Here is a 17,430-nt window from a genome sequence, read left to right on the forward strand (position 1 = left end):
AAAACGTCTGAGAAGACGAGCCAAGACACAGCAGTAGATACAATGTGGTTTTATTTTGATGTGTTTCGAAGCGATCCAGCTTCTTCAGGAGGAAGTATTGTGATTCTGTACCTAAAGAAGCTAGACAGCTTCGAAACGCGTCGAAATAAAAATCGCTTTGTATCCACTGGCGTGTCATGGATCATCTTCTATGGCAGCGTAGATTAAACTCGGACATTCCTTTTTTCTGCACATTTCTGTACTGGTTTGTATACTCTGTCTGTATACTATCCTTAACGCTTATATTTTTGTGTGTCATAACTTTAACAGGTGAGTGCAGTACTACTACCACACTCCTTTAGTCATTGGATTAGACCCTTGTGATGGTGGAATATGGGGGGTTGTGTATAATTTTGTGTAGGTTCGTATTTTAGATGTGGTGCTCTGTCCATTCCGTGTACGTTGTCCTGTTAAGTTAAGGTTAATCACTCCCTGCTGTGGCTTTTCTTCCTAAGTCTGGGGGAGGGGGGCTGTGATCCACCTAAACTCTTTGCTTACCTGGGGGATTAGTCATTCTGTCTGAGAACTTCAAGAGACAAGCAGAAAGAAGATTGATCCTCTGGGGGAGAAGCTGCAGCTACAGGCAGCACCCCAGAGAGCCATTGAGAAACCCGATTTCCCTGGAAAAGGACTGCTGGAGGAGTGTGGCTGATATATTCTCTGTGGGAGAAGCTGCGGCTCCCCAGAGAGACCTGGACATTTATCACTTACTGGATTATATTTGTGTTTCTGGACTATTTTACCCTCTGTATGATGGATTATTGTATGGACCATTTGATTTGCTTGGAATATAATATAATGTTGTTTGGATTCTGTTACAATGTATCAGTTTAGTGCAGGACTAGACTCAGGTTTTGCAGCCTATGGATATTTCCATTCACTGATGACAAGCAAAGATCTTGAAAATTTTGCAAAATGTAACAGTTATTTTTGTGCTTTATACAGTGGATACGTCTGCACAGATCCTTCTTTTGCTTCATGGGAAAAGGTCAGAATGAGGAGGCGGAGAGGAGAAGACGTTCTCAATCACTTTATTGTAATAAAAAACAGAAAAAAAGGTTTTCATTATGGATGACGCTGCCGGATGGGAGCAATTGGGGTTTTGTTTTTTTTTTAAGAAATATTGGGTATTGTTGGACTGAGACGCTGGCATATAAGGACGCGGGATCACGTCACATGCATTAGGCGTAAGAGCCTTTGTCTTCCTTCTTGGTGCCTTCTGTCACTGCAGATGGTAATCCAACGTCTGTGCTATTTCTGCTGGTCCCGTCCTGCAAACCTATGAGACACAGAGAAAGCCATGACCTCATTATACACACCTAAGCTGCTGCAGAACCTCATAATACACACCTAAGCTGCTGCAGAACCTCATTATACTTACCTCAGATGCTGCAGAACCTCATTATACTTACCTCAGATGCTGCAAAACCTCATAATACACACCTCAGATGCTGCAGAACCTCATAATACACATCACAGTTGCTGCAAAACCTCATGATACACATCTCAGTTGCTGCAGAACATCACACCACCTACCTCAGCTGCTGCAGAACCTCATTATGCATACCTGAGCTGCTACAGAACATCATACTACACACCTCAGCTGCTGCAGAACCTCATTATTCATATCTCAGATGCTGCAGAACCTCATAATACACCTGAGCTGCTGCCAGATCTTATGAAACACACCTCAGCTGCTGCCGAACATCATACTATACACCTCAACTGCTGCAGAACCTCATTATACACACCTCAGCTGCTGCAGAACATCATACTACACACCTCAACTGCTGTAGAACCTCATAATACACACCTCAGCTGGTGCAGATCTCATTGTTCACATCTCAGCTGCTGCAAAACCTCATACTACACCTCAGCTGTTGCCGGATCTCATGATACACACCTCAGCTGCTGCTGAACATTATACTACACACCTCATTTGCTGCAAAACGTCATCAAACACATCTCAGCTGCTGCAGAACCTCATAATACACACCTCAGTTACCACAAAACATACTCAGCTGCTGCAGAACCTCAGAATACACACTTCAGCTGCTGTAGAACATCATAATAAACACCTCAGCTGCTGCAGAAAATCATAGTAGGATCTCTGCTGTTGGAGAACATCATAATGCATCATCAGCCACTGCAAAACCTCAAGATAGATATCTCAGCTGCTGCAGAACCTCAAAACACACAGGTTCTGCGGCAGCTGAGATTATTTGAGTATGGGAAATGATATCCAAAACCATAAATATGAGGATATCACAGGTTTTTACACGGTTACCGAACTCCCTGGTGTCTTGTAATAGCGTTATAATTGACAGTGGGGGAGGGGGTGATGTGCGGCACATTTCGGCATCCTCTTTTTTGCGCCGTGTAGCCCACTTTTACTTCCCTCACACCTGCAGTCCTGACATCTGCGGGGCGTTTCATTTGTCACTCACGTGCAGATGACTTCAGGGCCGGGATGAGCTGATTCCAGAATGAACATTCGGCTTTTTTCAGCCCTTGGTGGTTTGGTAAGAGCGCGGTGAATTCTTTATACCGGTCTCCGCCGCTCCACGCTCGGTGCTCCGGCCATGACGGTAACGCCACATTTCTTCTTTTTGTAAAATTGTAAGAATAGTTTGGATTTCTGGGAAGAAAGAAACAAATAAAACAATTACAATTGTCACATTTTATCCTAAACATTCTGAAAGAAGAAGTCACAAGTGTGCAGGATGTTACATAACGGAGCCTCGGAGGAAGAGTCCTGTGGGGGCTCCTGCTCTCTGCCTTCTGCAGGGGGTCCTTCATTGTGGGGTCCGAGGAGCTGGGCCGTGTGGGCGGCCGGTGTATGGTCACTTGCAGGGAACCACCTGCCCACATCCTACAAACATCATCCTTCATGGGTGGTGTGGGCCCTGGGTGATGTCTGAGGGCCATGTACATAAATGTCATTGTCCAGACTCCACATATGCCCTAGGACATACCTTACAGAGTTGAGTATATAAATCTTCACTGCCCTAGGCCACCAGGGCCTTTACTATTAAAACCCCTTCACTGCCCCACACCACCAGGAAATATACCATTAACCCTTTCACTGTTCTATGTAATTAGGGTTTTATAAATAACCACTTAACTGCCCTAAACCACAAGGGGCATTACAAATAACCACTCATTACCTTAAACCACCAGGAGTTTTAGGACTAACCACTCACTGCACTAGGACACCAGGGGCTTTACTAATGCGCATTCACTGCCCTAAACCAGCAGGAATTTTACTAATAAAAACTCACTACCCTAGCCCAACCAGGGGCTTTACTACTAACAACACCTCACTGCCCTAAATCACAAAGGGTTTTACAAATAATCAATCACTAACCAAAAATAACAGGAGCTTTACTACTAACCACTCACTGCCCTAAACCACCAGGAGCTTCACTATTAACAACTCACTACCCTAGCCCACCAGGAGCTTTACTAATAACTACTCACTGCTCAAGACCACAAAGAGCTTTACTCATAGCGATTAACTACCCTAAACCAGCAGGAGCTTTACTACAGTACTAACCACTCACTACCCTACCCACCAGGGGCTTTTCTACTAATCATTCTCTACCCTAGCCAACCAGGAGCTTTAGTAATAACCACTCACTACCATGGAGCAATGGTGTTTTAACAAATACTCCTTTCACTGCCCTAAACCACCAGGAGCTTTACAACAACAACTTCACCGCCTTCGACCACCCTGGTCTTTTCTAGACCACCAAAAGCTTTACAAGTAACAATTTTGACAGCTTAGATCATCATTGGCTTTTACTATTAGTTTACCCCTTCTTTATTTAGGCAATGTGTTTGGACACTGAATGGTATATTGTACGGCACTATTTGGGAACATGTGGCAGTATAAACAATTTAGGGGGGGGGGGGGGGGGGGGGAGTGTGACGGGGTGTACAGCAGAGCAAGGAGAGACAACAGGCCGAGGAACGATCCAACAGGTTTATTCACAAGAACACTGGAACAGCACACGATAAGTCCACGTAAAACAGATTCGGGGGCCCTTCCCGACAATCCTCGGACCGGATTACAAAGCAATCGTCCTTACAGTAGTCCAAAGAGTTCCACACAATCCCACGGGCCGCCACACAGGCCTAGCTCCGTCCGTGTCCACAGCCACACAGGCTGGAGCTCCTGCTCCCTTCAAGTTTCAGCTCACTCTGACTGAATCTCCCAGGTAAGCAGAGTTTACACTAGTTGGACTCTAGGCCCACCTCCCCCTACTCCCAGGGATGGAAGTGCCTCAAGAGGATATAACCTTGCATTTTAGGAGGTGATTACCTACAACAATAGAAATGTACACAGAAGTAGTTCAAATAAGACAATGAACCCAGCTTGAAATAGGAATCTGTACAGCATATACAGTGAGAGGGTAAATTACATCTTCACAGGGAGTATGAAAAGTTTGACTTGACAAATGAGAAGGACTGTCTAAAACTTTAGAATGAGGTGGGCCTTCATAACTTGTTGCCCTTTGTGTATAAGATCAGCATAAGATACCAGTGACTGATGTATATTGTATCAGCACTACATTTAAAATGTGCTGTAGAGATAGAAAATGTGCAGTGTATGGATACAATACAGTACGTGTATGTAGGTGTTCTATAAAATGCGTATGTGCTCCATGTGTATTGTATATGTACCATACGTAGTGTTTGCTCTCTGTATTTGATATGCACAGTACATAGTGTAAGCTCTATGTGTATTGTATATGTACCGTACATAGTGTGAGCTCTATGTGTATTGTATATGTACCGTACAGAGTGTGAGCTCTATGTGTATTGTATATGTACCGTGCATAGTGTGAGCTCTATGTGTATTGTATATGTACTGTACAGAGTGTGAGCTCTATGTGTATTGTATATGTACTGTACATAGTGTGATCTCTATGTGTATTGTATATGTACTGTACAGAGTGTGAGCTCTATGTGTATTGTATATGTACCGTACAGAGTGTGAGCTCTATGTGTATTGTATATGTACTGTACATAGTGTGAGCTCTATGTGTATTGTATATGTACTGTACATAGTGTGAGCTCTATGTGTATTGTATATGTACTGTACACAGTGTGAGCTCTATGTGTATTGTATATGTACTGTACATAGTGTGAGCTCTATGTGTATTGTATATGTACAGTACATAGTGTGAGCTCTATGTGTATTGTATATGTACCGTACATAGTGTGAGCTCTATGTGTATTGCATATGTACCGTACATAGTGTGAGCTCTATGTGTATTGTATATGTACCGTACATAGTGTGAGCTCTATGTGTATTGTATATGTACCGTACATAGTGTGAGCTCTATGTATATTGTATATGTACTGTTCATAGTGTGAGCTCTATGTGTATTGTATATGTACCGTACATAGTGTGAGCTCTATGTGTATTGTATATGTACCGTACATAGTGTGAGCTCTGTGTATTGTATATGTACCGTACATAGTGTGAGCTCTATGTATATTGTATATGTACTGTACATAGTGTGAGCTCTGTGTGTATTGTATATGTACCGTACATAGTGTGAGCTCTATGTGTATTGTATATGTACCGTACATAGTGTGAGCTCTATGTGTATTGTATATGTACTGTACATAGTGTGAGCTCTATGTGTATTGTATATGTACCGTACATAGTGTGAGCTCTATGTGTATTGTATATGTACCGTACATAGTGTGAGCTCTATGTGTATTGTAAATGTACCGTACAGAGTGTGAGCTCTATGTGTATTGTATATGTACCGTACATAGTGTGAGCTCTGTGTGTATTGTATATGTACTGTACATAGTGTGAGCTCTGTGTATTTGATATGCACAGTACATAGTGTGAGCTCTGTGTATTGTATATGTACTGTACATAGTGTGAGCTCTAGGTGTATTGTATATGTACAGTGCATAGTGTGAGCTCTATGTGTATTGCATATGTACCGTACAGAGTGTGAGCTCTATGTGTATTGTATATGTACCGTGCATAGTGTGAGCTCTAAGTGTATTGTATATGTAGCGTACAGAGTGTGAGCTCTATGTGTATTGTATATGTACAGTACATAGTGTGAGCTATATGTGTATTGTATATGTACCGTACAGTGTGAGCTCTATGTGTATTGCATATGTACCGTACAGAGTGTGAGCTCTATGTGTATTGTATATGTACCGTGCATAGTGTGAGCTCTATGTGTATTGTTTATGTAGCGTACATAGTGTGAGCTCTATATGTATTGCATATGTACCGTACAGAGTGTGTGCTCTGTGTGTATTGTATATGTACCGTACATAGTGTGAGCTCTATGTGTATTGTATATGTACTGTACATAGTGTGAGCTCTATGTGTATTGTATATGTACCGTACATAGTGTGAGCTCTATGTGTATTGTATATGTACCGTACATAGTGTGAGCTCTATGTGTATTGTATATGTACCGTACATAGTGTGAGCTCTATGTATATTGTATATGTACAGTACATAGTGTGAGCTCTATGTATATTGTATATGTACTGTACATAGTGTGAGCTCTGTGTGTATTGTATATGTACCGTACATAGTGTGAGCTCTATGTGTATTGTATATGTACTGTACATAGTGTGAGCTCTATGTGTATTGTATATGTACCGTACATAGTGTGAGCTCTATGTGTATTGTATATGTACCGTACATAGTGTGAGCTCTATGTGTATTGTATATGTACAGTACATAGTGTGAGCTCTATGTATATTGTATATGTACTGTACATAGTGTGAGCTCTGTGTGTATTGTATATGTACCGTACATAGTGTGAGCTCTGTGTGTACTGTATATGTACTGTACATAGTGTGAGCTCTATGTGTATTGTATATGTACCGTACATAGTGTGAGCTCTATGTGTATTGTATATGTACTGTACATAGTGTGAGCTCTATGTGTATTGTATATGTACCGTACATAGTGTGAGCTCTATGTGTATTGTATATGTACAGTACATAGTGAGCTCTGTGTATTGTATATGTACTGTACATAGTGTGAGCTCTATGTGTATTGTATATGTACTGTACACAGTGTGAGCTCTATGTGTATTGTATATGTACCGTACATAGTGTGAGCTCTATGTGTATTGTATATGTACCGTACATAGTGTGAGCTCTATGTGTATTGTATATGTACTGTACACAGTGTGAGCTCTATGTGTATTGTATATGTACCGTACATACTGTGAGCTCTATGTGTATTGTATATGTACTGTACACAGTGTGAGCTCTATGTGTATTGTATATGTACCGTACATAGTGTGAGCTCTATGTGTATTGTATATGTACCGTACATAGTGTGAGCTCTGTGTGTATTGTATATGTACTGTACATAGTGTGAGCTCTGTGTGTATTGTATATGTACTGTACACAGTGTGAGCTCTATGTGTATTGTATATGTACTGTACATAGTGTGAGCTCTGTGTGTATTGTATATGTACTGTACACAGTGTGAGCTCTATGTGTATTGTATATGTACCGTGCATAGTGTGAGCTCTAAGTGTATTGTATATGTACCGTACATAGTGTGAGCTCTATGTGTATTGTAAATGTACCGTACAGAGTGTGAGCTCTATGTGTATTGTATATGTACTGTACATAGTGTGAGCTCTGTGTGTATTGTATATTTACCATTCATAGTGTGAGCTCTATGTGTATTGTACATGTACTGTACACAGTGTGAGCTCTATGTGTATTGTAAATGTACCGAATGTGTCCTGTGTTTCTTCTGTTTTTGCTTTTTCTTTTAGGTTACTTTTCTTGTTTGTCTCTGGGGACTTGTTACCATTTTCTGTCCCACATTCTTCAAAATGACACAATTAGTTGATGAATTTTGCACGCAACCAAAGAAGCTCTTTTTTTATGCCTTTATCTTTCTTTTTTTGCACCTTTTAGAGGAAATTGACACGCCATACTTTAAAGTGTCGTGCGCCATTTGCCCAATGTGCAAGAATAAAGCGAAACAGATGGTTTTCTCCACTAAAGTACAAAATGTGAATAAAGAAATTGCAACATTTTTGAAACGTTGCAAATGATTAATTCGGCTAAAAACATCAGAACAAGGAAAACCACAACCGCGTTGATGAAAAAAATAAAGATAAAATCAAGTAATGATAACTTTAAAAAAAAAGTGCAATAAAAAACAAAAAGTGACTGTTAGAATCATCTTTATTGCGGAAAGAGTGCAGAGACCGTGATGAATCGGTCCCTATGTGATCTATGAGCGGGCGACAAATGTGCATGATTGAACATGGGGGAATTTATAATGTACACGTTCACACTTAGCTTTAAATATTAGATCAAATTTCTAGAACTGGAAGCTTCTAGATGGAAGATCGCGTGAAAGGGTTAAAAAATAACCTGGTTCCTTACACCCAGGGGCGTAACTTGCCATCACGACCGGGCCCAGCAGGTTAGGGGCCCGGCGCCCGCCCTGCGGATCAACAGCCAGCTCCTGTCAGTGAGAGAGGAGCTGCGCTGTTCTGTGGCAGACCACGTAGCCGCTATATGGTCCGCGAGTCAGGGGGGCCTGGTGTCAGCAGCGGCGGCACCAGGGCCCCCTCGCCCGTCATCCCACACAGAAAAGATGAAACATCGAGCGGCGCGCTCTGCTCCATGCTTCATCATTTTCCCCCATGCCTGTGCTGAGCGCGGTAACGTCACTACTGCGCGAGTGAAGGCTCTTTCCCTCAGCACCCAGCTTTTCCATGCTCTGATATGGGAAAGTTGGGTGCTGAGGTAAACATGTATAGCAGAACATGAGGAATCTGGGTGCCGAGGACAAAATAGATATCAGAACATAAAAAAAGCTGGGTGCTGATAGAAAGAAGGATTTCAGATCATGGGAAACCTGAGTGCTGAGGGAAAGAGCCAAGTTTTAGCGTCATTATCCCGTACCAAGAGTGTCGGAGTACGTAAGGGGGGGCGCACCATCAAATTCTAGTTACGCCACTGCTTACAGCTTAAAAATGGCAGCATGGTATAACATAGGCTTAGATGTCGGCACATCCATATATGACTGATCTACCGCCATATACTGCACTTACCCCGTTCTCACAAAGTTGGCCAAGTATTGCATCACCTGCAAGGAAAGCGTCTGTTCCTCTACCGAAAACTGATTTTTGTAGTTTGGGTGGAAGGGAATCCCGAAGGCAAAGGCGATATCATCCGGCAGATCCAGACTGGAGCTGAGAGATAGAGACAATCAGTGTCAGCGTTCACAGAAACGGTCATCAATGACACCCGTCAGGTGCACAATACGGGCGCCATTATTATACAAAGCTTTCCGTATGTGGCCAATGACTCTTTATGGTGCATATGTTATATCATCACTACTGTATGCAGAAAATAGGAAAATATGATCCATTCACCTCTCCGTCCCGCTGCAACGTGAGCACGACAGAGAATAACAGGAGCAATCATGAGGCGCCGAAGCTCACACGTCCGGCCATCATCCATTAGAACGGATCCAGTAGTGATGGCATAAAAGTTTTCGAGACGCAACTTTTATGTTGACTTTTAAAAAACTGATTACAGCTGGATACATTATTTTTAACATTGAAGTCTATGGAAAACGGGTCCGTTAATAGGTTATTCCCACGTCCAATAATAATACTAATATGTAAGCACTTATATTAATTCCATGGGACTTCACATACATCAGCCCCAACATCCTATTCCAATATGTAGTAGGTTTAATTACAATAATATTAGTAAATACCGCCAATTAGAAATGTAGTATAGTTCTCCTGATTAGCTGTGTCACTTACCTCATGTGCAGGGCATTGCAGGAGCTTAGGTATCCCTAGTTACAACCTTCCATAGTGACAATTGGTAAGTTGCTAGTGGTAGTAACCATGGATACCTGTTGTTGTAAATATAAATCTTGTGCCGTCAACATGGGCAGAGACGCCGAGCTCGGTTATTGGTGACAGCACAATGGACATTATGTCAGTGCTGGAGATAATACCAGACATTGGGGATAAATGGCAGAGAGTCTTCACCGGACCAGGGGAGGGTGAGTGAAACCAAGTTTGTTTTCTTAAAATAAACCGCATCGGGGGGACAGAGGTTCTCCAAAACTGAAAAATCCATTTAAGGGGTATAGAGGATTCCAGAAACATGGCTGTATTCTTCCAGTAGTAGCACAGGCCGCTCTCCAGCTGTTGTGTCCTGCTTAAGCTTCAGGCCTCTTTTACACATCCGTGCAAAACACAATCCATGGTGAAGGTACATATGTCTGTATGTGTGCGTTCTATGTGTGCTGTCACTGTGACATCCGGATAGCACACGGACAACATGAGCTGGTATACCTACCTGTTCCTGGCGCTGCTGTTACTTCCTGGTCAGCGGTGAGTGCAGTGAATATTCATGAGGTATAATGAGCAGGCCCGGAAGTAACATCAGAAGCAGAGACAGCAGCACTGGAGACCGGTAAGGATAAAAATTCTTTATTTTTATGTGATCTTTGTTTTCTCCGATATGTGTCACACTGATATCACATTGATACCATCATTGTGCGGTCCGTATGAGACCCATGCTGCCGGCAGAAAACAGACATGTCACCGTGTGGAAAATATGGACACACGATCCTTATCAAAATACGGACGTGTGAGCATACCCAGTAAGTTGATTGGGTCTATGTCTCTGGTACGTCTGAAAACAAACACCACATGTACCGGAGACACGGATCTCAGCTAAATTGCATTGTCTGTCAGAGCCTGCGGTAGTCAAAAATCAGTCTCCAGACTCATCGGGGCGACGGCTGCAGCTCAGCTTTTTAGATTGGATGCTGTTTATAAGCACAAGCTCATCACAAGCTCTGCAAGAAATTGGGGCATAGGTGGCTGATCTTCAGTAAAATACCAGTAAGAAATTAAAGATTTTTTTTAAATAACTTCCACTTAAATGATGGGGCAAAAGACCCTCATTATGTGAACCCCTTCCTCCCTCCTTTAATCCCCTTGATCCCAGTCACCCTTGTTTTCTAGACCCCTTCCTTTCTCCTTTTATCCCCATGATCCCAGTCACCCTCGTTATGTGGACCCCTTCCTCCCTCCTTTAATCCCCTTGATTCCAGTCACCCTCGTTATTTGGACCCCTTCCTTCCCCCTTTAATCCCCATGATCCCAGTCACCCTGATTATGTGGACCCCTTCTTACCTCCTTTAATCCCCTTGATCTTAGTGATTTTCGATATGTGGACCCCTTCCTCCCAGTCACCCTCATTATGTAGACCCATTCCTCCCTCCTTTAATCCCCATGATCCCAGTCACCCTGATTATGTGGACCCCTTCTTACCTCCTTTAATCCCCTTGATCTTAGTGATTTTCGATATGTGGACCCCTTCCTCCCAGTCACTCTCATTATGTGGACCCCTTCTTCCCTCCTTTAATCCCCATGATCCCAGTCACCCTCATGATGTGGACCCCTTGCTTCCTTCTTTAATCCCCTTGATTTTAGTGGCTTTCGTTATGTGGACCCCTTCCTCCCAGTCACCCTCGTTATGTGGACCCCTTCCTCCCTCCTTTAATCCCCATGATCCCAGTCACCCTCGTTATGTGGACCCCTTCCTCCCTCCTTTAATCCCCTTGATCCCAGTCACCCTCGTTATTTGGACCCCTTCCTTCCCCCTTTAATCCCTATGATCCCAGTCACCCTGATTATGTGGACCCCTTCTTCCCTCCTATAATCCCCTTGATCTTAGTGACTTTCGATATGTGGACCCCTTCCTCCCAGGCACCCTCATTATGTGGACCCCTTCCTCCCTCCTTTACTCCCCATGATCCCAGTCACCCTCGTTATGTGGACCCCTTCCTACCTCCTTTACTCCCCATGATCCCAGTCACCGTCGTTATGTGGACCCCTTCCTCCCTCCTTTACTCCCCATGATCCCAGTCACCCTCGTTATGTGGACCCCTTCCTACCTCCTTTACTCCCCATGATCCCAGTCACCGTCGTTATGTGGACCCCTCCTCCCTCCTTTACTCCCTATGATCCCAGTCACCCTCGTTATGTGGACCCCTTCCATCCTCCTTTAATCCACTTGATCCCAGTCACCCTCGTTATGTGGACCCCTTCCTCTCTCCTTTAATCCACATGAACCCAGCCAAAAATAAAATATCGTCCAAGCAGTTTGACAGCCATCGCAGGATCTGACCTGCAGTACCAGGCACCGCCCGTGGGCAGGTGTGGCGCTGTCTGCCAATTCTCAGGGAAGAATTTCAAGAGGATTCAAACAAAAAAAAAGACGACGCAGAGTGATTTTTACACACGGGGAAACAAAGGGAAGTAAACCAGACTCTGGTGTGTAGGATGCGGAGCCCTTCATCTCACATCTATTATTTTTGGATGAGGAGCAGGGACATTTGGCCGCTCTGGAGGACGCTGGCTTCATGAGAGGTTCACGCAGACGTTCAGCGCCGTATATCTGTCAGGGTTTATATAGCATGGACTGGATGGAGTTTACTGTGCGTATAGCCCTGACTTTATGGGATCTGCAAAGTGCGGCTTTCCAGCCGTGCACTACAACTCCCAGCCGACTGCACAACCATTCACAGCATTGCACTCATTCATGTACACATCAGCGGGGGTCTCGGCCATCAGATCCCCACCGGTCTGTAAATTCTCACCCGTCCTCTGCTGCATAGCATCAATTTACATTGACAGTTCTCACTCCTAAAAACATGAACATTCCTGATAAAAAACTGCTGGAAGGAAAGCGCGACCGTCTGCCAAGAGAAACGCACATGACCGCAGAAGACGAAAATCTAAACACATGTACATGGATGGATGAGAACGTCAGATCCTCCGCACGGAACAAAGGATTCCCAGAAATTCATCATCAATTATAGTCATGTTTTAGAATTCTTATTTTTCATTCATTTTGACTTTTATTTTGGCTTTTTGTTTCTTGAGACCATAAGGTGTGTATATATACTATATAGAGACGAGTATACGAAGATCTACATATTATATGTACAGGAGCTTTTCTGACTTTTCATTCTACATCCAAAGACATTATTATGTAGTCAGCCCTGCAGAAGACATATAAGGGGCCAATCCCTGAGAAATCATTGTGCTTGGTGATGTACGGCTCAGCATTGTGCTTGGTGATGTATGACTCGGCATTGTGCTTGGTGATGTATGACTCGGCATTGTGCTTGGTGATGTACGGCTCAGCATTGTGCTTGGTGATGTGGGGCTCAGCATTGTGCTTGGTGATGTACGGATCAGCATTGTGCTTGGTGATGTATGGCTCAGCATTGTGCTTGGTGATGTACGGCTCGGCATTGTGCTTGGTGATGTACGGCTCGGCATTGTGCTTGGTGATGTACGGCTCAGCATTGTGCTTGGTGATGTATGGCTCGGCATTGTGCTTGGTGATGTACGGCTCAGCATTGTGCTTGGTGATGTACAGCTCAGCATTGTGCTTGGTGATGTACGGCTCGGCATTGTGCTTGGTGATGTACGGCTCGGCATTGTGCTTGGTGATGTATGGCTCGGCATTGTGCTTGGTGATGTATGGCTCAGCATTGTGCTTGGTGATGTACGGCTCGGCATTGTGCTTGTTGATGTACGACTCTGCATTGTGCTTGGAGATGTACGACTCGGCATTGTGCTTGGTGATGTATGGCTCGGCATTGTGCTTGGTGATGTATGGCTCCGCATTGTGCTTGGTGATGTACGTCTCGGCATTGTGCTTGGTGATGTACGGCTCAGCATTGTGCTTAGTGATGTATGGCTCGGTATTGTGCTTAGTGATGTATGGCTCGGTATTGTGCTTGGTGATGTATGGCTCAGCATTGTGCTTGGTGATGTACGGCTCGGCATTGTGCTTGGTGATGTACGGCTGCATCTGTTTGGCCATAAAGTTCCCAGCTGGCGTAGTGTTTGTATTTGTGAATATCATCAGGGATTGTGCGGTTCGTGGGAGTGTTTCTTGGCTCCCTCTGGTGGCTAGTGCTGGTAGTGAGTCTGATTCTGCATCTCTCACTTAGACAGGTGTGGAAGATGATTGCTGTTCCAGGAAAGTCAATGAAGTCCAGCTTGGGGGAATATCGGAAGGCAGTTTCTGTCTAACCTTTGCCGGTGATAATTGTTCCTGCTCTAAGAAAAGATGTCCTAAAGTTTGTCCACCTGCCTTTAGGCTTTTTTGCCTTTCCATGTAGGATTGTTTTTTGCTTTTTTCTGCTCCTTTTTTGGATTCTCCAGGAATAATTTCTACAGCAGTTTTTTCATTCCTTTGCATCAGTTTTGTTCCTATGTCATCCAGGGTCTGCAGCTATGCCTAATAAGTATTTTGTTTTTTCTTTCTGAGATTAATTCGTTCTCATTTATTTTTCTGTCTGTTTGTTTGCAATTATTGGAAATTGTGTGATCTCAGTGATTTTTCCTTGTGACGGTTTAGTCTCTTAGTCTGGGCTTGGTTTAGGCTGAATTTTACTTATGGGTGTCGCGGGCGGAGGAGGGGACGCTGCGCTCTCCCACTGCTCGGGTACGGCTGCCGCTGCTGCTGCGGCCTGCTGCTTTTGCTCGGTGGCTCGAGCGATGGGCCGGATCCCAGGGACTCGAGCGGCGCTCCTCGCCCGTGAGTGAAAGGGGGATTGGTTTTGGGGATTTATTGTTGTCCGTGACGCCACCCACGGTTGTGGTGATTGTGTGGACACCACCGCTTCTCTGTATAGGGATCCCGGGAGCGATGACAGGGAGCAGCAGAGTTGTTAGTTCTCCCCTCCGTGGGTAGGGGTTGGTTGTCCCGAGGCCCAGTGATGGGGTGGAGGGTGAGGGATGGCAGGGCCGGTGCAGGGCTTGGTGGGGTGCAGGGACGCGGGGGCAGCGGCTGTGCCTCACGGCACTGTGGTACTCACTCAGCCTGAGACGGGGACACAGTTCTCGGTAAAACACACGGCTGGAAAGACGGTTCCCACGGACGGCTGCTGTTGCTTTTCCCCAGTAGTTGACGGTGACAGTCCCTTTTCCTGCACCTAAGTCTATGTTGGTAGCGATGGGTTCCCACCGGTAACCCGCTCCCCGGCTTGGATATGGGCCGAAGGAGCCCCTCTTTGCCCGCAGGCGCTGGCCCTGAGAAACTGGTGCCTTGGCGGTGGCGGTGTCTCTCCACTATGGTTGGACGGTTGCCTTCAATCGGGACTTGGTTGTTGGGAGACCCAGAGGTCCCCTTCACTGACGGACTTGGCAAATTCACGGCGACTCCTAGCCTTGCCGGGATCCGAAAGGCCCCTGCCAATGGTGCTGGCTTCTCTTCGTATACCGTTCCGGTACCGCCGGGCCACCACCCTTCCACGGTCCTTTCGGCAACCTCCGAGCAGCCTCTCCTGCAGACGGTCACCGCCGTCTGCTGACCTTGCTGTCTCAGTCCGGGGCACACACCCGGACCAACTTCAGGCTTCCTCAACTGTCACTTTCTCTTCCACTTTTACTCCTCTCTCTTGCTCCTCTACCACTTCACTCTAACTCCAAACTCATCTCTGACTAATCTCCCTGGTTTTCCCGCCTCCAGGGCTGTGTACTCCTCGGTGGGCGGAGCCAACCGCCTGGCCCACCCCCTGGTGTGGACATCAGCCCCTAGAGGAAGGCAACAAGGATTTTTGGGTAACTTCGGTGTACCTATCCGGGGTGTAGGGTGTGGTGGTGTCATGACCTGTGACCCCTGGCTTGCCCAGGGCGCCACATGGGCGTTTCTGTTTAACCTATGAAGTCTATTCCTAATTCAATGTTTGAGAAAATTCTCTTTGGTTTCTTGCAGGGGAGTAAGCTTCTTTCTGCACTATTTTTTAAGGATGATTTATTCCCAGCAAGAAGGGAGTTTACTCTCAGTCTGATTAGGAGTTTGTATTGGAACAAGAGTTCCTGATATAGTGGGAGGAAGATCGTGTGATCCTTAAGGCATTTTTGATTATCAGGTGTTGGTATTTTTTCAGGGTTTTCACTGGCTGCAACCAGCAATTGTTTAAATCCTTTTTGTATCTAGCTAGCAGGGCCTATCCTTGCTTAACCCCATACTAACCATCTGTGTGCTGTCTTTTTCCATCACCATTTTTATATGTTGGGGGCTTTACTATCCTTTTTGGGCTGCTCTGAGGCAAGTCAGGATTCCTCATTCCATCTTTGCTGTTAGTTCATTCTCCGGCAGTGATGAGGCATCTAGGTTGGTTAGGAACGCTCGACCACTACTTCTGGTTGTGTTGTGCACTTAGTGGATTGCAGCCAGCTAAGCTTCCAACTACTATTGTGCATTATTTTCTACCTCTTATGGGATTTTTGCGAGATCATTTGCAGCGGTCTACTGATCATAACAGTTTATGCTGATGTTACCAGAGGAGGTCTGTATTCTGCAGATATGGGGTCAGCAGAGCAGTGGAGACTTTTATGCCCTCTGCACCTCAGCACTTGGTCCCCCGATCTGTGGCATTACCGGGTCCCCATATATAAATGCCGCCTTACCTGCCCTGGGAATAGCTCTCTGGAACATAGTACAGGTACACAGCGCCCGGCTCATTCTCAGCCCAGTGTCCAGCCATCCTCACAACAGGACAAGATATAAAGTGGTCTCTGGAAAATCAATAAAATGGCGTCAGTCGTGTGTTAGAATGAAACAATTTGCCAATTTTGTTTTTAATACAGTACATAACAGAGTGCATAGTCCAAATTTTAGTACGGTACCTAGAAACATAGATTTCATGAAAAGATAGATAGACAGATAGATAGATAGAGGGATAGATAGATAGATAGATAGAGGGATAGATAGATAGAGGGATAGATAGATAGAGGGATAGATAGATAGATAGATAGAGGGATAGATAGCGGGATAGATAGATAGAGGGATAGATAGATAGAGGGATAGATAGAGGGATAGACAGATAGATAGAGGGATAGATAGATAGATAGATAGAGGGATAGATAGATAGATAGATAGAGGGATAGATAGATAGATAGATAGATAGAGGGATAGATAGATAGATAGATAGAGGGATAGATAGATAGAGGGATAGATAGATAGAGGGATAGATAGATAGAGGGATAGATAGAGGGATAGATAGATAGATAGATAGATAGAGGGATAGATAGAGGGATAGATAGATAGAGGGATAGATAGAGGGATAGATAGATAGAGGGATAGATAGAGGGATAGATAGATAGATAGATAGATAGATAGAGGGATAGATAGATAGAGGGATAGATAGAGGGATAGATAGATAGATAGATAGAGGGATAGATAGAGGGATAGAAGATAGAGGGATAGATAGATAGATAGAGGGATAGATAGATAGATAGATAGATAGATAGAGGGATAGATAGAGGGATAGATAGATAGATAGATAGATAG

The 17,430-nt window shown here is 44.5% G+C and overlaps 1 protein-coding gene across 1 annotated transcript in view; it reads right to left on the reverse strand.

Annotated features, from left to right (window-relative positions):
- Positions 1–1,063: 1,063 nt before the first annotated feature.
- The window catches only part of TG (thyroglobulin), a 221,975-nt gene continuing 205,608 nt past the window's right edge, over positions 1,064–17,430 (reverse strand). Inside the window, exons 45-48 of the mRNA XM_075316012.1 lie at positions 16,548–16,655; positions 9,129–9,269; positions 2,487–2,677; positions 1,064–1,318 (exon numbers count right to left, since the gene is read on the reverse strand). Of these exons, the coding sequence (XP_075172127.1) occupies positions 1,221–1,318; positions 2,487–2,677; positions 9,129–9,269; positions 16,548–16,655 (538 nt within the window). The 3' untranslated portion in view covers positions 1,064–1,220. The remainder of the gene's footprint in view (positions 1,319–2,486; positions 2,678–9,128; positions 9,270–16,547; positions 16,656–17,430) is intronic.

Source organism: Anomaloglossus baeobatrachus, chromosome 6, assembly GCF_048569485.1.
Source record: "Anomaloglossus baeobatrachus isolate aAnoBae1 chromosome 6, aAnoBae1.hap1, whole genome shotgun sequence".
Classification (NCBI taxonomy): domain Eukaryota; kingdom Metazoa; phylum Chordata; class Amphibia; order Anura; family Aromobatidae; genus Anomaloglossus; species Anomaloglossus baeobatrachus.